Source organism: Coturnix japonica, chromosome 10 (assembly GCF_001577835.2).
Source record: "Coturnix japonica isolate 7356 chromosome 10, Coturnix japonica 2.1, whole genome shotgun sequence".
NCBI lineage: Eukaryota > Metazoa > Chordata > Aves > Galliformes > Phasianidae > Coturnix > Coturnix japonica.
The window spans coordinates 5,023,833-5,049,116 of NC_029525.1; the positions used below are offsets into that span (position 1 = coordinate 5,023,833).

The following is a 25,284-nucleotide window of genomic DNA, read 5'->3' on the forward strand; positions in this document are numbered from 1 at the left end:
AACAAAAAAAACAACCAAGACCACCAAAATAATCATAATCAGACCTTTAACACAAATTATTTAATTCTCAAGTGAAATATTTTGAACTAATATATGCACAAGTACAATCTAATTCTTACCACAAAAGACAAAGTACAGGAAACTTCTAAGCCGGAATGAAGATAACCCAATTAGGCCAACTGAAGAAAGCAGTTAGCTCAGAAAGAAATTCAACAGCAAGGAGGGAGGACAAGAAACAAACTGCTGATTTTCACAGCTACACAGCTAAGGAAACAGAAGATACAAAGAACAGGAGGTCTTTTCAAAATATTTTGTGTATGCTGCTTTCACTGAGTCATCTGAAAGAAAGTCAAAAAAAGCTCTAAAACATCCCCATTTTATTTGTAATCTTTCACAGAAGCTAAACTGAATGTCGTTCATATTTCATTTTAACACGTATCCATACTGATATCTGATTATTTAATACTCTAGAAACCAAACCATTAACTTGCAAACACATTACGTAGTAGATCAAAAGAGAAATGTGAGCAGATTGGGGCTCACGTGGCTACGGAGATTTATTTTTTCATAAGCACGTACTATTTTAACAGGCAAGAGTCTGCTTACACGAGTCATAGCAACCAACCACAGGATTCTGTCCCTGAACAGCAATTCCATACAAATCAAAGTGTAATTATTAAGCAGAGCCTTTCACTCCTGAAGTTTAAACCAGTGTAATTTGTGATAAGAAGGGTAAGTAAAATCCAACACAATCTGCAAACAGCACCTTCCCCCCAATAGAATGAATTCAAGCGTGACACACAGCCCACTGTCCTTTAACTGGAATGTGCAATGCAGTATTTAACATCCAGAGAATCCTCTCCATCGCAAATGAAATTCCAAGAATACTGATTTACAACATTCTCCTGAAATTCTGCAAATAGCTCTGAAACCAATAACAACAGTTTGTGTCCTGCCCCCTCAGTGCTGGATGCCCATTACAAGCTGGCATTTAATAACCAAGATTTCAGGAATGCAGATGGCATCTGCAGTGTGTGGAACGTCAGCTTGCTTCAGTTTGAGGTTTTCTGTTTTTCAAGAAAGCCTAGGAATGTTACCTGCAATCTCCTGAATATTAACATACCCACCTCATCTTAAAGTCAACTTCTAAAACACTGACAACCAGGGACAAAATCTCAACTCAGAAACAACTTCATAATTCTCTGATTCATACATTGCTAATACATTAGTAATGCAAGAGAACAGCTCCTCACACTCACTCAAAGTCATATGCCAAAGCACTCTTCTCATCACAGGTACCAGCATGTAACTTTCTGAGCAATTAACATATAGCATTATAGACAGAATTTTAATTTTTTAACTCAATTTTATTTCAAATATAAAAAGCAAATGTCAAAAAATAATCTGTAGCCGTAGCAGTTATGACTTTCCTAGAATCACTAATCTTTCTTTCCCCAGCTACGTGGCACTTTCTGGCAATGTTCCAACAGACACGCTTTCTGCAAAACAGAGAGTGTCTATTGAGCTTGGTTTGCTCGTACCTGAAAAGGAAGCTATACCCTTCTCCCCCCATAAGGAGAAAAAGGCAGGTGGGAGGGCAGAGCTGGCCAGCTGCCATGCCCAATGACATCCCTGTACGCAACAAGCCCAAGGGAAGGCTTCGGTCAGACTCTCAGTAGTCAGCTGAGAGGGAAGTTTAAGTTGGGCTGCGGATAACTGGAGACAGCAGACTCTAATGAAAGAAGAGTTCCACAAGAGCTAGTGTACCAGAAGATGCAGATTCAACACAGAAAGCACTGATGCTTTCCACAGGCTTCTGATCTGGTGAAAGGAACAGAAGCCTTCCATTCTGTGATCTGCTACCCCTAGGCTGGATTTATATTCATTGACATGACAATATTCAACTCCATCTGCCAAAAAACACCCCACTGAGCCCACTCACAAGGTGCTGTACCAGTTTCAGTAGGGCACAGGCACCAGAGATGCATCTGAATAAGTGCCACCTTCTGTGAAAACAGTTATTCTGATGGCACATGGTATCCAATCAGGCCCACATGTTTCAGTAGGTGACACACTCTGCACCAAGATCTGTAATTTACTTTTACCCCCTTGATCATAAACTCCTATGAAACATTATTAATTGCTTTAAAATGTCTTGCTGGAAAATAAAAGGAACACTCAAAAGAAATCTGTCCTCACTTAACTTCAACCCCTCATATCACAGCTGCTCTCCTCGCTGTCTTTCTGTGTACTGTTATCACCTGTCAGTTTTCAAGCAACCAAACCCATCTTCACCTTTCAGAGGAAAAACTACTTTACTTGCAAACCTTTACTCTGGTTGTAATATACGCCTAGTCTGGTATTTGCAAAGCAAGATGAAGAAAGTAACATCCAAAACTGAAAGGAAATCATATAATTCATTCTCTGAAATTCAACCCTTCATTTTTCTGTTTAATTAAACATGAGTTAAGTTGCACAGTGCCAGCTTCCAATTCATAAAGCTATTATAGAAGCATTTTACAAACAGAAGAGAAAGAATCCTTTTCTCCAAGTACTTGTGTAGTAATTACTCATGGGATCAATAGGAAAAAGTTGAATCAGAAAACACATCCAAGTATTCTTCAGTAGCAAATCCATACACTTTTAAGAGAAGTCGTTTCAATGATAGCTTATCATTCACTTACACTTACCACTGAGGGCAGCCCTAATGAACTGCAGATAGCAAAACTACTACAGGACAGCCCTGGCAGGATCAACTAGCAATACAAAACAGGCTTTAACTCCAAAAGGACATGATAGGTTTGCGCTAGCAAAAAAAGAGAAAATACCAGTTCATTCCCAATAGGGAAGCTCCTTTCATGAAAAGCTCATTAGCAGTTTTTTTGTGGTTTTGTTTTGTTTTTTTTTTTGTTCCCCATAAAGATATCTCTTTGGCTTTCTCCAAAAATGACAGTTAGGTTCACATCAGGCTGGCAATGTGCATCAGAATAAAGAAAGAATACTGAGATGGTTTCTTCTATATATCTAATCTACATTTATTCTATTTTAAGTTTAAAGCTCTTACTCCTTGTCCTGTCACTGCACTCCCCAGCTTTCCTGTTGGCCCCTTTAAGTACTGAAAGGCTGCTAGCAGGTCTGCCCACATCTTCCTCTTCTTCAGTCTGAACAGCCCAACTCTCTCAGCTTCTCCTCACAGGAGAGGTGCCATAGCCCTCTGCCCATTCTTAAAGGCATCATATTTTATTGAATGTGCCCAGCTAGTAGAAAAACTCCAGGTTCTAATATAAAGTTGGCATAAGACTGGGAAAACATGACTTATAAGTTAGACAGACTAGTTTGGTTTAGATCAAGATAAAGAATAGCAGAAGTATTTTTGGGTGCTAAAAAACAGATTTGCTTTGCATCCAACAAGGATGAGTAAAAATAAAATAAATAAAACTCAGAGGCTTAACTTGCAGCAAAGTTTTATGGTATTTGCTGAGACATATACAGATAACACAAGACTCATATTAGCACAGAAACAGATAACCTCCCACAGCACCTGACCAACAATCCACCAAGGTTTCTTCATTACACAAATTTAGGAATATATCAGTGAAACTTACAAGGAATGCTGTAATTACAGATGGATCTCAAGGCAACAACAGACTGGATGAGCTGTTAAATCCCTTCTGGGTCTGTATTTCCATGGTTTTATGCTTTCTGTCACCAAAATATGTTAGTGATCTTTTACTTACATATAAAGTATGTTAATTTTTTACTTGAAGTGAAAAGGCAGCAAGCAGGGTTTCTTTGTACTCTCCACCTCCAGGATTCAGATCGGGATTTGTAGTTACCAACACCCCTTTCCTATATCTTTCGTCAATGTCTTTTGTCAGTGTCTACAGTTAAAGACTTCTGGGCTTCCCAGTTTCTTTCAAGGCGAAACCTAGGTCTAGAAGTTAAAATGTGATTATCGATGAATCTCTAAATATAGAAAAAGACTATTAAAGGGCCAGTTGGCATTTAAAAATGATGAAAGTCGATAGTGTTCTTTGGCATCAGCACTAGCTGGTGTTGCTAAGCTACTGCTGCTGTCCACACAGTTACACACACCGCTAGGTTAATTCATGCGGGTTGGTGGTCTGAAGACAGAAGGGGAGGAAAAAAAAGAAAAGCAAATACAATGGATTTTTATTCCAGTAAAACTGAAATCTCACCATCTGAGCCTATGAAGGGCAATACAGCCTGTGCCCATGATTAAACAATATAGAAATGAAAAAAAAACAACCATAGTGCTCTTTTAGAGATGTTACATAAACTTGCTCTGTTAATTTATGTTTCTTTGATTTTGATGCAATGTAATTACAATATTGACATTTAGTGCTATATTTCTCCACTTTTTCCCCACCTTTGATGAATTATTTAGACTTTTGTCAGATAAGTACTTCAGTAAGAAGAAGGAGATTCTGCTTTTGTGGACCAGCTGAGACCAGCAACTGGAAAAAAAACTGTGAAGAACTTTCTGGGCAATTAGATTAAAGCCAATGAAAAGAACGTGTATTTATGTACAATGTACATTATTTATATGCAATCCCTATTTAAAAACTGCTTTCTCAGTTTCTGTCGGCTTCTCTGATATTATACCAGCAGTCACTGGTCACACTTGTTATTTGTAGCTTCCAAACATAAGCCTGCATTCACTCTTCACAAAGTCATGTAGCTAGCCCAGGTAGCACCATTATATTGCTTAACAAAAGAAAAGGTTTAAAACTCAAAGAGTGCCTAATACCTTCATAATCACAAGCATCTCCAATATAGTGCTTGCACTCCAGCTTTTATTCTTTTCTATTATGAACTTTTTGTGTCCTTAAACTTAGAAGTGTGTCACCTGAAAGTCATCCTTTTATCTCTGTTGATGAAAAGGGAGACACATCTATTGGCAGAAAACAATACTGACATCCTAATAATCAAATCCTTCTTGTCATTGCCCACTGTTATCAGAAACATCATGACCATAATGTTTTTTGGCCTTCATCATATAACTAAGCTGGAATCATTATTAAGGTAAATCACAACTATAGCATTTTCAGTGAAGGTTTTTGGTTTTTTTGTTGGTTTTTTTTTTTCCTGCTGGCTGTGGTGCTGTGTGTTAAATATAAAGCTAGTTGAAAAGCTATGCATGAGAAATATTTAACCACTGATTGCTATCAAGTAGTCAAGAATTACTGTGTAAAATTCTGTAGAGGCTTTTCTTTGATCAACACTTTCAGTAAAGGAGCTACATGATGAAAAAGAGCAACAGGGAGGATCAGAGGTTCTACAGAAAACGACAAATTTAATTTGCTGACAGAAAGAGAAACTCAGTAGATGCCTTCAAATATATCAAAGGCTGCTGTGAAGTAGTAAACCGTTTTTAAATGACCACTGAGATCTGGAGAAGAAATAATGGTTTTTGGAACAGAAATGGATAAACAACTGCAAGAGATTATAAAAGAGATGGGTCAGAACATACCTGATACTAAATTGAGAATGAGTAACAGACTAGATCAAAAATCACCAAAGGGAAAGATTCCAAAGATGATTTTGGATGGCATATCCATAGGCCAAGAGCCAGGATCACAGGCAACCTGAGAACAGCAACAGTGTATTGCTCCTCACTTCGTAACACAGGAACTGAGTGCTGCTACCTACACAGGCAAGAAAGTTACTGCCAAAAAATGCAATGCCTTTACCTAACTAAGAATAAGCATTTTCTAGCTCCCAATAAACCGTTTTCTCCTGGAAAACTAAATTTGTAGAAAAAGATACCACGAGCATTCCATTCTTAGAAGATCAGCTGCCAGTTTACATAGTTCTGTTTTGTACTTACATCATGTTTTAGAAATTTCAACTACAAAAAAAGGCTGTGCAGAAACTATTTTTAAGTTTAAGAAGGTTGCTTCTACATATTCATGACTCCAAAGGATTATAAACTGCAAAGCTATACATCTGCTAATGCTGCTATTATAATCCTAGATTTTGAATTATAACATTCCTTGCGTTATCTGTTAATACTTTCCCCAAAGCCTTCCTGGGTCACTAAAGCAAAAACTGATCTCTCGGTCACTGAAGGAAGTCTCTTTAACATCTTAAAAAAGATACAGACACGTTAGACCAAAGAGTTTTCAGGTTTCAGGCAAAGATGGTCAAGAACTCATCACTACTACAATTATTACAGTTCCCTCATCACATTTGTACAACCTTGTTAGCCAATGGTACAGACTATTTATAGCTTACTAAAATAACAGATCATCACTTGTCAGATGTTGAAACACAGAAGGAGCAGATAGCACATTTCTTAGAAAGTACTTCTGGGCCTGAGGAGGTGTGAAGCCCGTCTGAGAACACACTGTGAGCTTACCCTCATCTTCCCACTCCTGAGGCACTTCAAATGGCAGCTGGGGGAGCAAGCATTTCTCCCAGGTAAGTAATAGCATTCTCCTTTAGCAGACAGCAACTACATTGATTTCTGTACTACAAATGCATCAGATTGCTTTGTACTGAACTTATGAAAAGTTTGATGTCTTCTTCTGAGAAATCTGGTAACTTGATGCAGCCTTAACTTCAGCTTCTAAAACAGCTGCACGAGTTACCTTTTTCATACTAGAGACTCCACCTTTTCTAATACACAAGCCAATTTTCCCTTTTGCAGCCCGTTGCTTGGTAATTTAATTAGAACAGAATAGAGTCTTATTTTTGCAAATCTGTTTGAGAAATTAGTGGCTCAGTTTCTATTTTCTTCAGGCTGGCCTCAATCAAAAAACAAACAAACAGACCAGCCCCTAATTTTACACCATCCAGGACATCATTATAGGTATTACACCAACCTCTCATTTCCACAAGTATCTACTGATTTATATAATCATTGTGCATAAGTGTTATGCAGCAGGCTCCTTATGGACATTTAACAAATATAATTACAGTGACAGCTGAATTTTCTGCTTCCAGAAAACAGAACAGTTCACAAAGCATCATTAAGTATAAGATTTTTATATCCTGTTCACCTTTAGCACTCTCTGTGGTGCGTGATGTTAGGCAGAACTTCACATCCATCTGCTCTGTTTCTTACTGTAGAACTGCCTATAAAGAAGAAGTCAACAGCTAACTTAGAAAATCCTCTCTGGTTGCTTTGAAATAATTCAAGGGAGTTAAGATGCATGATTGAAAATCTGCTTTCTAACAAGTAGGACTCACTTTTACAGTAATGCCTTTGTGAGATTGTTGTTTGCATTTCTCACCACTTTCATCAGACACTGCTTTAAAAATTAACTTACCAGCAGAATGACCGACATAGGTCACAGCTCCAGCTTCATCCAAATACACACTCCTAACATTGTTTTAGTCCATATTCTTAAAACTCTATATGAAGCTCTGATTCTAAATGCAAAGGAGGCATATCTTTGACATTTTGACATAATTAATACACTGAATGAAGCAAGATACTAGAAGAAATATTTCCAGATCTCCCTGAATTAAAGAAATATAACTTAAAATACTGGTCCAAATTCCTTAACAGGGTCATTTTTCAGAATTTGGTTCACTATTGCAATTTAATAAATTATTCAATTTGGCATCAAATTATTTTCCTTGATTACAGCAGTGTAGGTGCAAAAAAATGCAGTGTGTATGGACCCTCATACAGTTCCTAAGCATTCCTAATGATAAGCAAACAGAATGAATAAATAACAATCCAAGTCATCCTTATTTTGCAGACCCACTAGACTCAATCACATTTCACTCACATTATACGTATTGTAACAGCTATGGATGGAAAGAAATACTCAAAACACCAAAAAACAAAACAAAACAACAAAAACCCACCACTCCCCAACTAAATATTGTCACCTGCAGAAACACTGAAGATTGAAAAGCAACTGCCACTCTCCGGCTCACTCCTATTTTGCCCATTACTTCTTACCTTACCTGATTTTCACAATCAGTTAATTAACCAGACAATGCAAGATAATTAACTGTGTACTTTTGGAACCAAAACAGCTGATCCAGAGAAATGTCAAATTAACCCCAAATAATTCATACTGTAAGGGAAGCTTTTAAACTGTCAGCACACAATTGGGAACTGTCAAGTGAAAGGACATGTGCAGTGTGTCTATTGCTGAATACTGATTCCATAAGCAAAAATGTACTGCTTCTGAGGAAGGCTGAATGTCAGAAATGGAAAACAGTTGATTTCACCCTCCTACTTTCCTCCCAATTGCTTTGGATTCACAAAACAGTGAAGGGTATGACTGAACATTTTAGACAACTGTCTTCAAGAACTGATGGGTGTTGTCACCAGCAACTTCTTCTTCTAATGGCAGGATTGAGATTTTCACTGTCAGACACTTCCTTCACAATAAGTTAGATTAAGGAAGATAAGCATATATTGCTGGTTAAGGAAGATGAGCACATGGTCTCTGGGAGACTTCAAAATGCCATTTTGATGTTGGTTTTACTTACCATCTGTACAATCTTTTACAGTTTGTACTGTCATTATTGCTTTTCTGGTAAAGGTTCCTCTCCATTCAAAGGATACGTGCTATGTACTAACAGAAATTATTCTGTCAAATCACAGCGGGAGTTTTTTAAAAGCTAAAGGGAAAACGGCATTGACTATTTATACTACTTACGTACCTAAGAACATGTTTACTGAATAAGCACAAACTTCAGAAATAGACGTTAATGCCTTAATATGGTTGCTAGTTATTTCCTACAGTAAAATCAATTCACAGGAACCTGGAATGCTGTCTGATGATGGATCCTTCATGAAGAAGGAGAAAAAAATGTTCAGGAGAGAAAAGGAAGTAATTTTTAAATGACTTCCTAAATTCTATCCCCCCAGACTAAACTCTGTTATACAAATTATAAGAAGGCAAGAAGGATTAGAAGAAGGAAAGAGCTATGTCTTTCAAGAGCTCTCCAAAAAGCTAACATCTCTTTTTCTACCAGAACAAGCAACGAGGGATTGGTTATATGGACTTAGGCCCATACATTAAATCTGGCTCCTTCCTCCCATAGCGACAGCACTAATGTCCTTCTGAAAGGACAGCTGTTGTGAGCACAGTTTCTACCTTCATGCATAACAGGCAATGTGAAAAAGATGCCAACGTTTTAACCATTCTGCAGTGTTACAATGGAAAGGAAGGCACCAGGCATCCCAGCTGCCCTCCCCATGCACACAGCAGGCTGCGGTGGCAGTGTCACAGATGGGTCACACGCTGCATGATGCAACTCTCACACATTCCTGTGCATGCTGACACAGTGATGACTTGGACTCATGGATACGAGCTTGTTACTTTATGTACACTTGCTTCACTTCCTGGCTTGTTTGCTCTGTATTTAAAATGGAGTCAAATATCTGTGGCTAAAACTCCGATAAACATCCTTTTTTGACATCCCTTTTTGCTCTTTACATGTAATGAAAATGTATTTTTGCATGAAGGTTTATCCATTAAAAACTAACGTAAAACCAAAAATTCAAATCTGACACATCTTGAGTTAACGTGGCTCTGTCAGAAATAACTGTGAAGGCAGAGTAGAAAGGCATTTGTTTATCTGACTTAAGAGGGGCTGATTTTTTCCTGATTCTTATCATTTATAAGAGATACAACAACCTTCCAGAGACAGAGCGTGTACTCAGCTGCCAGTGTTTCTGTACTGGAGGAATCTGCCACTTTTCACCCAGGATCCCATAGTTTCGTCAGGACTTATCAGAATCTGTTTTTGACTCACAGAAAACAAACATCAAAACCAAAGTGCTAAAACAGAGCCACATTACAGGGAAACGTGGGAGGTGCTACGGCAGCAGGCTGGCACCAGCACCACCTGGAGCCGTGCATCACACACTCAGCTCCCTCCACACTAACACAACCATGGGATTTGAGCCTTTGCCTCCTTCCCCTCTCACATTCCACAAACACTCCGTTCCCAGCCCCACAGAAAATGCTGCAACATTTCATTTTTATAATGTCATTTTTCACAAATTTTCCAAAGGTTTTGAAATTGCCTCTTGGAAAAACAAAATCTGTTGGAACCCAGCAACTTTCAATACCTAATAAAACCACTTTCTACCAGTGTTACTTTCAGAAGAGCAGAGCAGGCCGGGTGCCGGCCAGGTGTTCACAGCTCGACTTTAAAGGGCACGGCTTAGGAAGCCCCTGATGATTTTTACAGTCAGAAACTGAACACCTCCTATTTTAGTAGTGTTCATCAACAAATGTTTTCTTCTGTTGTAGCAATAAAAGCCATTCCTTCCACTTTTCTGCTAGAGCTGCAATCAGTGGAATGCAGGATAGGGGGATAATTACCTGCTTTTATTATTGATAAGTTACACTGTCCATTAGCTCCTTATTATGAATGCCAAAGTAGTAGTTCTGGTTTTGACTTTTTTTCAACTAGAAAGCAGCCTTGCTTATAACAGGAGGACAAGTATCTAATAGAATATTTTGAAAAAGCTGCATTCCCCAGTTTTCACCTAAGTAAAATCAAACTGCTTCTGTGAAGAGTGAATGTAAATGTGACATTGAAGTTACACGTTCATTACCCCTCAGTATCTCTGGATGAAACACATTCAGCTTAGAAGCTCCTGTTCTTATCTCACCAACAATGAAGGCTTATCTGAGGCCATCACACTAAGCCATGCTCTTTTCTGCTACAAATGGCAGCAAAAATAATAATAATAAAAATCCCCTTAAGTAAATTATGTCCTCACACTAATGCAATTTTGCTGACATGGGCTCCTGATAGCTGATAGGTGACTGGATTACTAGAACTACACAAGGATATTACTTGCTTGTTCTGCAAAACATATTACTCACAATGACGGCATTTAGAAAGGATGAAAGTTCATATTCAAAACAGAAGGCAAGCTTGCAAAGTCACCTACTTGCTTTTATAAACCAGACACACTGTATATGTAAGTTTAAGCTTGTAACACTGCTCCAACTATTGTTTTGCCCACAGATGGGGGTCAGCACGGACACCAAGTCAAAACAGTGAGTTTATCTTTTCTTACATTTAAAGCAATAGAATAATAAAACAGTGCAGCAAGAATGAAACAAAACAAGGTGAAACGATACAGCAAGAATAAAGCAAAACATGGTAACACGCCTAATTATTCCTATACAAGAGTAACTGCGGTGATTAAGAAAGACATCACCAATCACAGAACTACTGCACCACCACCCAGATCCATGCTCACAGGGAAGCTCCGGTTGCAGTGAGGATCTAGAGAATCTTTCCTGGTGACTGGGGGGGGCCTATGAAAAGCATCCATCCTCAGGTGAGGGCTCTAACTTTGCTGCAAGTGGGTCCAGCTTATATACTGCTGAATAAGTAAGTTTACATAACTTCAAAGGTGAAAACATCTGATTTCATTCTCCTTTTTGGATTCTACCTCAAGCCTGGCCAGGGCTCAAGGAGGAACCAAGGAAGTTTGTGTACTAGGCCCTGATACCCTGCTTCTACACAAGGAAAGATTAGTAACGTCCTCGTAAAGTTTGATCTAAAATAATCTCTTGCTAATGAGCCATTCTATCCAAGACACGTATTTCACTAATGCTCATAATGACTTTGCTAACCATCAGATTCTGATGTTATGTAACACTGGGTTGTGAGATTCATTTAGAGGTCAGTTTGGGTTTGAAGCCTGCTGTTCAGGTCTTGGTACTTCAGCTACCCGTGTTTCAACCAAGCTGCTGTGAAGAACAAAGCTCCACAAGTCACTGTGCAGTTTGCCTCCTCTCAGCCAAAAACAAAGAGCAAAGCAAAAACAAATAAAACCCCAACAAAACAGCCTTAGAAGCACTTACACTGAAGAAGTTTCTCATTTTTTTCTGCACGCAGCACTAAAAAACAAGGATGTATTTGTAAAATGTTATAACTACAAGTATGTAAAATTATTCCTTTTTTAAATAATCACAGCCTAACAACGACGCCCCATTACAAGTGGTTTTGTACTAATTCAGAAGCAGTTCTAACTTACTGCCACTTGGCTCTGCAACACATCACACTGCATGAACTCAAAACCCCACCCAAAGGAGAGACAGGCAGCCCTGTGTCTACATGCAAGTACCATTCACACACTCAGAACAGGCTGAACCCTTCTGTACGGTGACAATAATGAAAAGATGGTAGCAAATACCCAAAAGGTTATTTACAGGAAAAACTCACCCGTATGGAAGCCTTCAATCTGCTGGGAACCACTGAGGCAAACTCCATGGAGGAGAGACGCTGCCTTAGTGGTGGTCAGCCCTTAAATGAGGTCTAGAGGAGATGCAGTCAAGCTCCATCCCTTCCAGGAGCACAGCTAAATTACTCTCACCTGTGCTCCCACAGCTGACCCAACATTTGCTTCAACTGATTAATCAGAGGTTCAGGCTGTGATTACCAATTTCCCATACACCTTCATACTCCAATTCCAACAACTTGAGGGTTCTTGTTTGTTCGTTTGTTTCTAAGAAATGCACCATTTTTGCACAGAGTTAATTTTGAAAAACGGGAGTTTGAGAGAAGGAGAAAGGAGGAGGAGGGGAAAAGTCCCTTCCATAATACCACTGTATTGCAGGTTCTAGAGAGCAAACTAAGTTTCCTTAGAACACACAACCCACCAAATTTATACCCAAACAGTGACACTGCACCAAGGATGACTGCAGGAATGGCTACAACACAGTTTAAAGTAGAACAGCTCAGGGTGGAAAATGGATACCAATGGGTTACATACAAAAATGGCCAATAACAGCTGATCGGAAAAGCTTGAACAAATGTATCATTAATGTTACATTTGAGGAATTACCCTGTATTTTCCTAAGTACTGTAATATAAATTCATAGTAATTCCACAGCCATCAGAAGATGCACTTTCTAAAGCACGTACTACCTACTGGTTGCATTTATTACTACCCAAACACGTGCCCCCACTAAAGCAGTGTTCATGCAGGAGACATATCCACCAGTGTAAGACTTCCACAAGGCTGCTTTACGACATCAGAGTTTGAGCTTCATGCAACAGCTCCACAGCCCGCAAGTATTCCTACTCACCAAGAACATCCACACGCATAACATTAGTGCTGTAGCGAAGATCACCTCACCCTTCATACCAAGTGCTATAGATGGAACACACACAGCAGAGCAGCCGCACATCTGCTATGAATTAACCACAAGTGTACTTTGAGGAGAAACTCCTGGCTGCTCTTAGTTACCGGGCTGTGCTGAGCAGCACACAAATGCCTTGGAGCAGGTAACCTCAGTTCTCCCAGATGAAACTAAATTGAAAGGTGGGCTCGGTGTTAATTGGCTCTCAAGCTGTAGCACCTCTTTAGAGACACTCAGAAGTAACACCCCCTCCCATCTGGCTCCTTGGCTCTGCAGACCCACACGCAGCATGGAGGCAGGTGAAGGCAGCACACTGCAGCACCAGGAATCCCTTCTGTTGGGCTCTATAGACGAAGGAGCGCACAGATCCAGCTAGCAGTTTGCAGACTGACTTTGCAGGTTCTAACTGAACTAACTAGGAGTAAATGGAACGCTGCCTTTGTTTGCAAAGGAAATGGAGCTTAAGTGAGCATCCACGCTGTACACATTTTGTACAGGTAGGTAAATCAGACAAGCTATGGTTTGGTACTGAGGCTTAACACCTACATCAGACTGTATCTCCTAAGCTCTTACAGCACACCTTTTGGTCTCATTTTATCCCCAGTAAAACAGGTTTGGATGCTCTGAGAATGACTGACAATGGAAAGACTGAGCGGGAGCGTGTATGTGAACTAAAGCACTGACACAGCCCTACAAACCACCTCCAATGACAATAAATTACATTGGAGACAGGACTATGTTTCAAACACCCTCACTACATGCTTTTAAAGGAACTACAAACACAGTGCTTTTAGAAATCCATGTTGTGGCCTCTGGTGATAGAAGACCCTCATACAAATAAACCACCGCAATTGTTACACATTGTTTCAGGCAGCCCCATTATCTCTTCAGTCCTTTGATTCCAAAAGGCACAGGAATTAGTAGAAAAATTAACCAAGAAAAAATAGCCAATTAAGCATGATAATTCAGAACTCGTTCCTTCAACACGCTGCAGCATGAAACTAAAGCAGAAGTGTGGTAAGTTCAGCAGCTACTAATGAACAGATTATTGACCTTGTAAATTCCCACTTCAACTAAGCTACTTAGCTACTCCAAAGTGTGGCAGCACTCTGTACTGCTCCACACAGGCAGCCCTAAGTTCCAGGACAGGATCTACTACGGCTCCAGCAAATGCTCACACATTAACAGGGTACAGCACTAACTGGAAAGGACAACCAGAATTCACTAAGCCTCTAAAAGGCTTTTACGATAAGGTTTGTTAAAGACTAAGATCCTGAAAGTTCTTTAAAACTCACCACAGTATAAAGAAAGTGCTTGATTTCTACGGTACAGTGCAATAAAAGTGCTTTTAATTCACCTTATTTCTCAAGACTGAGAGAAAAGTGCTTAGGAGAAAAGCATGCTGCTTCTTATTCTTCGAAAATTTATTCTATAAGGTAGAATTTTACATAAAGTCAGTCCCATTCCAACAATGTAAGTGAATAAGGAAGGAAGGCTTTCCAGTGAACAATCTTGCAGTCCCTCCCCTTACTTTCTATGGCTTCCACCAGTTCACAACACATGTCACAGAATCACAGAATTGTAGGGGTTGGAAGGGACCTCTAGAGATCATCGAGTCCAACCCCCTGCCAAAGCAGGCTCCCTACACCACCTTTATCCATGTCCATAACTTACATCTTTCTTCTCCATTACCCCACACTGAGTGAGTGCAATCAAGAAATCAAACCAGAAAGCAAACCTCTCTATGGTGTACAGAGAGAGGGAAGTTGAAGGCATCTAGAAAATCAGAGGAGAAACAGCACATCTTCCAGCATATTGATAAACCCCAAAAGCCTCATAGACATTATGGGATCAAGGGGAAAAAGACATCAGCTGGGAGGGCTGTGCTTGCTGGAACGCAGTCAGCCGCGTACACTGCAGTTTGCTCTGTGGAGATAAGGAACCAGGTCCGCCTCAGTGGCGTTGTTTTATTAGCACGTTAATAAGTGAGCAGTCAGATTCCTGATTTAAAATCCACATCTCACCACGACAAACACTGGCATATTAACTTGCGGGGCTCACAACTCAAAGGACGCGGTTATGACAAAATCAAGGCTACCTGCATAACTGACACTTCCTCTCAATATTACAGACCATCCTGGAGGAATCAGAAGTGCCTCAACAATCAGTGCCGGCTGCTCTTCTGCTGGGAAGGACCGGGAGAAGTTACTGAGCGCTGCGCACAAACAGGTGGCTCTGAACCCGCAGCGCTGAGCCCGCACCATTCACCCAGCGGCTGCCGGCACAGGCTGATGGGGCGCGAGTGGAGCAGCGCACCAGGATTTATTACCGCTGTTTAACGGAGGACAAACAACCAGATGCTACCAGACCCGAGCCGGCGCGGCTCCTCGGCCCACAGGCCGTGCCCGCAGCCCTCACAGCGCTGCCCGCTGCCGCCGCTTACCTCACTCTGCTCAGCGGGCAGCAGCGCCTCGGGGCCGGCACCGAACCCCGCGTTATTCGCGGCCGAACTTCCACGCGGCGCTGCCGGCAGGAGACGGGAGGACGCAGAACCCGTCCGCGGCGGGGAGCGGCCATCACGAGCCTCGGAACGGAGCCTCGGAACGGAGCCCCGCAACCGCCCGCATCGCGCCCGGCCCCGCTCCCACCCGCAGCGCTGAGGCGGCACGAGCCCGCAGTGACCGTTAGCAGTGTTTAACCCCCACACACAGACACACACACACATATACATACACATATATACACATACACACACACATACACACGACCCGCCCCGCCGCGCGCCCCCCGCTCACCGAGAAGCCGGCCCAGAAGGGACACGAGTGTCGGACTCGTGCCGAGGTGGTGAGCGCCAGAGCGGCGAAGCTGACGGCCACGATGAGGCAGCCCAGCAGCATCTGCGTGACCCCCAGCGCCAGCATGGCCCGAGAGCGGGCGCGGTGCTCGCGCAGGCGGGACAGGCTGCGAGTCAGCGCCGCGGGGCTCAGCGAGCGCGCCCCGCCGGGGGGCCGCGCCGACACGGCGCCGGGCGGCATCATCCGGAGGGGCCTCCAGACCCACCGCCCCCCCGCCCCGCGGGCAGCCGGCAGCAGCCGAACCTCATGGAGCGATCGCTGCCCGGGGCGGCCCGCGCGGCTGCGGCCGGCGGGTGGGGACGGGCGGGCACGGAGCTGCAGCCGCCTCCTCCTCCACCTCCTCTCCCGGCGGCACAGCGGGGGCGGCCCCGGGCAGCCAGACACACGGCTGGGAGCTGGAGCCGCCGCTCTCCGGCCCGCGCCCCTCCCGCCGAGGGAGGCGGGCAGCGAAAGGGACGGGCTGCGGGCGGCCAATGGCGGGGCGGGATGAGGAGGGAGCGGCGCGGTGCGAGGCCCGGCCCTGGGGCGCTACGGATGAGGGGGAGGAACCGCCGCGGTGCGGGCAGCGCGTTTAGCGGTGTTGTACGTAAGGGAAAGCCCAGCAATAACCTGCCGGTGAGAGCAGGCCTAGTGCTGAAATGAAGCCACGAGCATCGCCCTGTAGAGCAGGACAATGGAGGTGGTCAAACACCGCTGTACCACCGGACTGGGTTGGGAATGGGTGCTCTGCGGGCTGCAGTATTAAGGCTCACATCTTCATCCCAAGCTCCTTGTTTTTTCGTGAGCTCTCCTTTGCATACAGTGGTTTGGATCCTCAGGAGGTAATGGGGCAGTGTGCCTTAGGGAGAGCTTCACACGATTGAGTCCCCTCTTTTATTATAGTTATAGTCAAATATTTTGCTGTAACAGCAAGCAAAACAAATAAATAGAAGCTTGTTCTTATTGAGTTAAACCAGCACTTGTACCACTAAATCAGCAAGGAGAGCAACTGACAGTGGTGCCACTCCCAACGTGGCTGGATGCAGCCCCAGCACAGGTGCGAGTAGTATTTAACCAGTCCCAAAACACACTGCATGCTGAGGACAGCTGTTCTGCTAAAGCAAACCTAATGCAGAACGGTACCAAATTAACATGGGAGTAGAAGAGTTAGCTTAGAGTGTTTTAGTTGCTCATATGGGGTATGAGCCAAACAGGAGCTGGTTAAAACAAAACACCCACATGGCTTTTGGCCCAAGGTTATGCCCCAGCTGCCATTCCTGATGTGACTGCTGACTTTCAGATGGCAGTGCTACATCACACCTGAAAGTCAAGATGGAACAGCAAGATGAAGAGAAACTAAAGTAAAACCAGGGAAAAGAAAACAGCAATTAAAGCTCTTTGCTACCCAGTGCTGTAAAGTTACTTCAATAGACACATTTCAAAGTGTAGGAAGACTGTTCTATTATGCCAGAGTGAAAGGGACTAGTAAAGAAAAAACAACCAACCAAGACAGAACTTGTGCAGTGATCACGATTACAGTTCATTCCCCAGACCAGAAATACTTAAACCTATTCAACAGCAGGAAACTTAGAAACTTATAAACACATTTCATACGCTGGCTTCACATCTTGTTCCTTTCTCTGAACACAGCTTTAGCTAGATATTGCACAAGGTGCAACTTAGCTCTGGATGCATTTCTTGGACGTTTGGAGGCTCTCAGTCATGGCATCTGTTTAAAAATAAGACAAGAGCAGTTTGGGAACTGTTGCCATCTCCAGCTTTGAACGATGTCATTGAGGCTTTCAGAAATACTCTCATTTTTCATTACCATATCATTGATCCTAACAAAGTGGGATACAGCACCGAAATTCCTTCCAGAACTACAGTAACAAAAGATCTGTAGTAGCCACATTTACATCTGAAAACTATAATAGATTCATTCCATATTGAAAAAAACAATCCTGAAGGCAGCCAGAAGGGCACTACGTATCTGGCTGATTAAAATACATCAGAACTCTGCAGCCAGCATGAAAATGATTTCACTTCTACTGTAACTGCCTCATTATTGTCAGTCTTTACCAGCTCCCAGCCAGTTCAGAAGGCAGCTTCAAGCCTCATACTGGGAGCTATATTGGTGCACTGAAAGTTTTATTTGCTCCCAGTGTGAGCGAATTTCAGGTACGAAGCCTCTGGAATTATTACTCACAGTCCTGGAGGCAAGTCGCATTTTCAAGTTTGGCAGAAACAAGAAACCAATTAAAAGAAGTTATTATTCATAGTTATAAACCACAAATCTTGCTTATCAATCAAGACACAGCTATGTGGTATTATTTTCTGAAATGGTTGGACAGAGCCAGAGTCCACTACTCCATTCTTCTCATCTACCGAAGTCCTATGGCAGAAAGTCCAAAATAAAGCTTAACGGGATCATTTTTAACAGCACACAATAACATTTTATTTTAAAGTACAACTGGATTTTAGTGACTTAACTGAAGAATCGTTTCAAGCATTTCCAAGTAGGCTTTTATTTCCTTTATTGAAAGAAAATTGAATGCTAGATTGTGATTTAATCGAACTCAAAGACTTGGTTTGCTGAGAAAAACATATAAGATTTACAGGTAAGTGGTTTGAAGTGCTTAGAAAGCAAAAATCAATAATTCCTTGGGTTGCTGAGATGGTGGGTTTTCCAGTAAGGGACTTGGAGTCAGAAATGAATCTGCTTGTGGGCATCTACCTATTCTGTTTTAATAACACGCACACGTCAATGAAGATAAAAAGGAAAAATCCATCAGATTTCCGACTGCCATCAAGTTGAAGTTATCAAAATATTTGAAAAAATACCAAGAAAGTCTTCATCTCTTTTCCCTCTTACACAGAGCTTTCTGTTGGTAGATTGCTAAACTTCATTGGGGCCATCACAATTATTTGGTAATGGGACCTGACCAGAAGAAAAAAAAAAAGCATAATTTCCCAGTGAACCAATCAGTGCGGTACAAAAATTGTGATACTTATTTGGCTGCATAAATTTACTCTCCATAAAGTTGCCTTTTAAAAGCAGATGGCCTTTTTAGTTGTAAGGGAGTGAAGTTTTAAACACAGGGCAAAAGGAATTTTCTTAGAGGAGCAGAAATTGGTGTTGGGTGGGTAAGACATTCAGGTTTTATTCAGAGGGACGAGGCAGGCAACCACAACAGGTCAGAGGCCAGCTGAGCTGCTCGTACCAATTGAGTTAAAACCCACAGTAGGTAAAGCACAGCTTTGTCTGGTACAGATGTAATAAAATATTCTTTCCAGCTGAAGTTAAGGATTATTAATTTTTTTCCTTCGATGGGATGGTAATTCACATGGGATTATTTCATACAACGTTTCTATTGAGATTTATTAAATCAGTCTCTAACAGGATATTACATATAAAAATATACTTTGTTATTCATTTGCTGTGAACTGTCAGATTTTTTTCCTCTTTGACCTTTATTGCAGCAGGCTCTGGCTTTCCTTCTATAATTTTCATCATCTCCAGCTGACTTTCAAAGAAACAACAGGTAGAAATTATGCCATATGCATCTTGTGAGTAAATTATAGCAAAGTTGCAGGAATCTGGGAAAAAAACCCACTGATTTAAGGTAAATTTTAATCCATCTACAAAACAAGAACTCCAATCTACTCCAGAGCAGCAAATAAAAGGGAGCCAGTGCGTAAGAGTAGAGTAAGAGCAGATTTCTTTCAGTCCACTCGACAACATGCATCAGCTTTCAAGTAAAATTGACATGAACTGGTCTAAATAAACATGGAGATGTGTGGGACAGGCCAACAGTTCTAAGTAGCACCAGGAATGAACATCACTTCTTACCTGTAGCCTGTTCCAATAGCAGAGAATCACAGAATCACCAAGGCTGGAAAAAACCTACAAGGTCATCCAGTCCAACCATCCACCCATCACCAATAGTTCTCACTAAACCAAACGTTCCTCGAACACCTCCAGGGTTGGTGACTCCACCACCTCCCTGCACAGCCCATCCCACTGCCTGGCCATTCTTTCATAAGAGAATAAGAGCAAGGAAACCCAGTTAAGCTGTGCATCTCAGTTCTGGTGGAAGTGAGAAAAGAGGATCCATACCTGAGTTCAGAATCCTTAAATTCTCGCTTCACTTTCCATCGTGTACAAGCCACTGCTGTATTCCTATTTACATGCACCAAACTGCAGTTCCTACTCTGAACGTTTTCAGGCTATGTGGTTGAATATGACAGAGCTTTCTGTAACTGAGGAGGGGAGGTCTTTCGGGATCTCAGTGAGTGATTTTGGTAACATCGGCCCCAACTATAATTACTGTATGGATATGTTTAACGACTGAACATCAAAACATGAGAGCACCTGGATGTGACAAATTTCAGAATCACAACTGATAAAAAAGTAAGCGTTCAACAAGCATGGAATTAACAACAACAGGTGCAGATAATTTATGTAACAGGTATTTATGGGTTACAGAAAATAGGTACTGCAGAGCTGAGAGAACTTTCAATGCCATGGAGACTAAATTGTAAACACTGTACCCATTTTTATATACTAGTTTCCTCATTCATGAAGTACAAGAGAAATAAGACTAACACATACCTTCAAAATTTGAGTTTGGTCTTGAAACTTACACGGATCAGTATAACTGAACAGTGCTGAAGAAATAAAGCCAGTCCTGCCACAATGCCCATAACACAGCTAGTTGGTATTGAAATCCTAGACATATCACAGAGCCATAGAATGGCTTGGGTTGGAAGAGACCTCGAAGATCATTCAGTTCCAACAAGACTGCCCTGCACAGGGATACTTTCCACTAGATACGCTTATCTGACTTCAAACATCTGTAGAAAAATAAGTACAGAGGATAAGGGGAAAGAGAGGGATTTGATTTCCCCATTACTTTAAGTACCACAGAAATGCTTTATGAATGCACATACCTGATTACTCAGATACTTGTGTGGTGGAAATAGGATCATTCTCCGAAGGAGAAATCTTTGCACAGCTACTGATAAAATTCCATAACTCCTGTCCAGTTCACCATAGCACTGAATCCACGCTTCTAACTTAGGCATGCCTTCCCACATGAAGTTAATTATAGTTTTCCTTATAATTAATCATGCTTTGCTTTCAAGACCACATCCTCACCTGACTTATTCGTTAAGCCTTTTAAAACCAGCTGAGGATTTAACATTGAGCATTTCATGTAATTGGAGACAGTTGCAATGGAGAAAAGACTCTCACAGGTGTTTCTGATCACACCTTTGGACATGTCTGCTTCAGCACAGCCAGCAGCTAGCAGGTAAAAAATATATAAATTTACATATATACCCTGACATACTTCTGAAGACCCGTAAGAATACACCTTTCTTGATTAATGAGTTAGGTTTCCAACTCCAAATGCAAAGCATTTTTAAATAAGATGAGTTGGCTGCAGAATTAAGATGACCTACATGAATAGGCATTCATGGAAAGAACACCAACTTCCTAGATATAAAGATCTGCAATTTAAATAGATTAGTAGCGGTGTTTTTTTGTTGTGTTGTATTTTTAAAGTATGTACATACTTATGTATAATTTAGATATCCCTAAGGTTAATTTTTTTCCCTCCTTTCCCTTAAGTTGTTCCTGAGGAAGACTCCATTCATTTTCTTTACTGTAAAATTTTGGAGCTCTTGGACGACTTAATTTAAGAAAAGTCATTTGAATCTTTACATTGTTCTTTCAGCTACAAGCACAAAGCTGGACTATACAACCTAAACTCATAAGATACTGGACCATGTCCTCAAGATTGTTCTTTGTGAAATGCAGATGAAAACCAGAAGGCAAAGTTGGCTGTCTGTGACACAGTTAAGTAAACTGGAAGTCACTACTGAGTACTTTTCATTGGTGTCTGAACGTATGTGATTAGACGTGCACACAACAGCAGTTCTGCCAGGTGTGGAACATTTAAACTGTATAATTATATTGAAAATAAAATTGTACAAAGGAAAAAGAACTCAGGAAGTTGCAGTTTTGTCATGTTTGTAGAAAACTTGCATGTCTAAGTCAAACCAGCCTTCAGGCAACTTCAGACTTCTATAACTGACAGCTACACAGCAAATCACTCACTGACCTTGGCAGTGCTCTAAGGGTTACACTATAACACGCACACTTTCTTAAATTGTATCTCAATCTTTTTGGCACAAGAAGTCTTCCTTCATAACACAGGGCTTGAAATTTCATTTCTAAAGCAGGGAAACTTGCTTGGCAGCATTATCCAGCTACTCACATCTAATAGAGCTGCACTGTAGATGTGGTCATGAAATGGTTCTCTCTTATCCCTCTCTCTCTTTGGAGATCCAACTATCCAGAGAAGCAGCATCCTTCTGCTGATATTTGAGCTCCCACCACTCTTCCCTCCAGAGAAACCACAGCAATAGACTACAAGCAGAAACCTGCACATTCTGAAATTATGCTGCCTATTTTGATTTCTACCCTCTTCCACCAGCACAGACCAACTTCACCAACACTCACATACTTGTCATTCATTCTTTTCTCACCTACTTAGCTCTCATGATCCTCTGAATTTCTCTAATCTTCCTAAATACCTCTACCATTCCTTAAACAACCGTAAATAACTAAATATTCTATATTAAGTTTACAGAGAGAGAAGACATAGAACGTAAGTGAGGGAAACGACATCAATGTCCACAAATCTATACTTGCTGAGCACATTTATTAGGCTAATAAACTTGTTTTGTCATGACCATCTGCAAGCAGTAGCAGGCCTGACAGGGCCCAATTCCCATCGAGCATCATACACTGTTGTAGCACCAATTTGTTGTGTCCACAGCTGAACTACAGAATGCATTTAGGGCCAAAAAGCTTCCACCATAAAACCATCTTTATTTATCTAAACTAGCAAATGTGCACATTATGCAAACAAGCACAATTTGTGCTAAAGGCTGCACTGACATAAAATTGTTCTTTATTGTTCTTTTTTCTTTAATATAGGGGAATGCTTAATTGTCATGAGGTCATGTATAAGAACTGATTTCCAGTGTAACACTGTCTATTTAACCTATGATACAGAAGTTCTTAGAGACTAAAATACATGTCATGTAAAGGTGGCCATGGAAGGTGAACTGCCAGCCAAGTTCTGTCACACCCCTGATAATTCAACATAGTTTTCTCATGTTACTAAGAATCTGAAATAGAGATTTAGATGGCATACATTTATGGTTGGTACATTGATGGTCTTCAGTGTCTATTGTTTTAGAAGGAGTTACAGAAAAACATGCTGAAAACTCTTTGTAGAGTGTCTGAGAGAACTGAATTGCTAACTTTGGAAACAAGAAAACAGGTTTCTTTAGCTCTCCCTGTAGAACAACCTATTCCTCATCTCAGGGTGGCGTTCAGTAGGAGACTCTCTGCTGGATGACAGCCTGAAGCGATACTTCTGCCGCTCTCAGCCACACAATTTCTAGAGCAAGTCAGAAGAAAAACATTTGCAAGAGGGGTGCTTGAATAATCTATCAGCTGAATTTAACAGCTGGATGAAGAGGAAAAGAGTACTTCAGACATTTTTTATAGAGCTCCAGGGCTACACAGCTTGCACTTTGAAAAGAAAAAAAAAACAGAAAAATTGTCACACCTGAGATAGAGATTTATAAACAACACAGACAAGGAAATCATTTCTTTCTCGGTTCAGAACATTGCGTTAATCTGACATCAGGTACTGATTGCTTTAGTGTAATTATATCACCCTCCTAATGCTACACTCAGTACCGATTTGGTCTGTTTTAGGAGTGAAACAGCTTGTCCTCCTCCAGCAGTACAGGATCAGTCCAGCTAATGGTAGTAGATATATAAGTGAAAAGATCCATCAAATGTTAAAGTACTTCATTTAATGGTCACTTTGTAGTGCAAGGAGAAACGTCTGTTACTGTCCTCAAAGAGGACATCTGGTTCAAGTCAGCCCTGAAATGTTTGTAAGCAAAATTATGTGAAACTTAACATGGGTTTGCTCCTCCCCCACTCCCTTTCTCTTTCCTCCAGAGATCACATTCATAAACTTACTTTCTAAATAACAGGCAGCTGGGGAGCACCTACTGAGAAGGAAGAGTGCAGGAGATACCACCCTTCCTTCTTGCCAGCTGTAAAATCCCAACCTCTGTCTCTTAAAACATTGATACATTAAAAAGCAGTGGGTCAGTGGTGAAATCCAGTGTTCCTTAGGCCTTTAGAAAATATACACATCTTTCCTAGCAGCACAGTTTTGTCATCCCTGTCTGCAAGGAGCAATGACATTTGGTATGATCCCTGCCAAGTGCAAACAAGATGCAGTCCATGCAGTCCAATGAACTTAGTTTCTCTTCTACTCTGGATATGTTCGCTACCCATTCATTGTCAAATTACCATACAACACATCAAATTCAATTACTGACAGAGGTAAAAAGATACAGTCTGTGGAAACTACCCTCTGGAGACATACATTTCCTGTGTATCTTGGTGCATGGAAGATTTGATGCAGCTAATTGGGATTGCACTAAACTAGACACAAGCAACCTTTCTCTTCCCTTATTTATCCCTCTCTTCGGAAACGAATGAGCCCCAGTGGCTGGAGGAAAGGCTGGAAGGACATACTGTGTACTTGACAGGACTGTGGTACTGTTATCTTATAACAGCTACTGCGTAACTGATCAAAAATTCCTAGGATCCATCACTGTGTATTAATCCCTGTGACAGAATAGTAGCCTGTTTAAGCACGATCAATACCTCCAATAGTTCAGACAGTTCTACTGTTTGAATACTCACCATTAAAATGCCCAAGTCCACATTTCATGGGTATTCATTCAATACAGATGTGCAGCATTCCCTAAAAGAGGCTTTGTATGGTCAGGTGTTTCTTCTGAAAGACTGAAGTAATTCACAACAGTTCTCTGCTTACATACCATATCACAACAGGGGCCGTAGCTGGTATTATCGAGGTAAAACTGCTCTGTCTTTGTCTTTCCAAAATCAGCTCACCATTGGGCAGGAGCAAGAAGGGAATGGATGTGGAATATCAGTGTGTGACAGGCAGTGTGCTGGGTCATCACTGCTGGGGAATGTGGCTGGACACATCCCTAGCCGCAGTGCCCCTGGGTAAGAATGGCAGTATGGTTCAAATCTCTTTGCTTCTGGTGGTGCCAAAACAAGAATTAGCTACAATATTCTTAAGACCTTTAATCAGATCATCTACCTCTGCTTTTCTTTTTACTTTTTTTTCCTCTTTCAAGCATTAAAATGGTAAAATGCATTGAAATACTAGAAAGAAACTTACATACCTTTCTTAAATTGCAATGGC

General features: G+C 41.3%; 1 protein-coding gene across 5 annotated transcripts in view; it reads right to left on the reverse strand.

Moving 5' to 3' along the window:
- FAM189A1 (family with sequence similarity 189 member A1) overlaps nucleotides 1-16,368 on the reverse strand; it is a 103,720-nt gene extending 87,352 nt beyond the window's left edge. For 3 of the 5 annotated variants that reach the window (XR_004308571.1, XR_004308570.1, XM_015872520.2), the window contains exon 1: nucleotides 15,905-16,365. Coding sequence is in view for 3 of the 5 variants with exons in the window: in XM_015872520.2 (XP_015728006.1) it covers nucleotides 15,905-16,147 (243 nt within the window). In the remaining 2 variants the exon portion in view is untranslated. Of the gene's footprint in view, nucleotides 1-15,904 lie in introns of all 5 variants that reach the window. The other 2 variants (XM_015872522.2, XM_015872521.2) reach the window with 2 other exon arrangements.
- Between the last annotated feature and the right edge of the window lie 8,916 nt (nucleotides 16,369-25,284).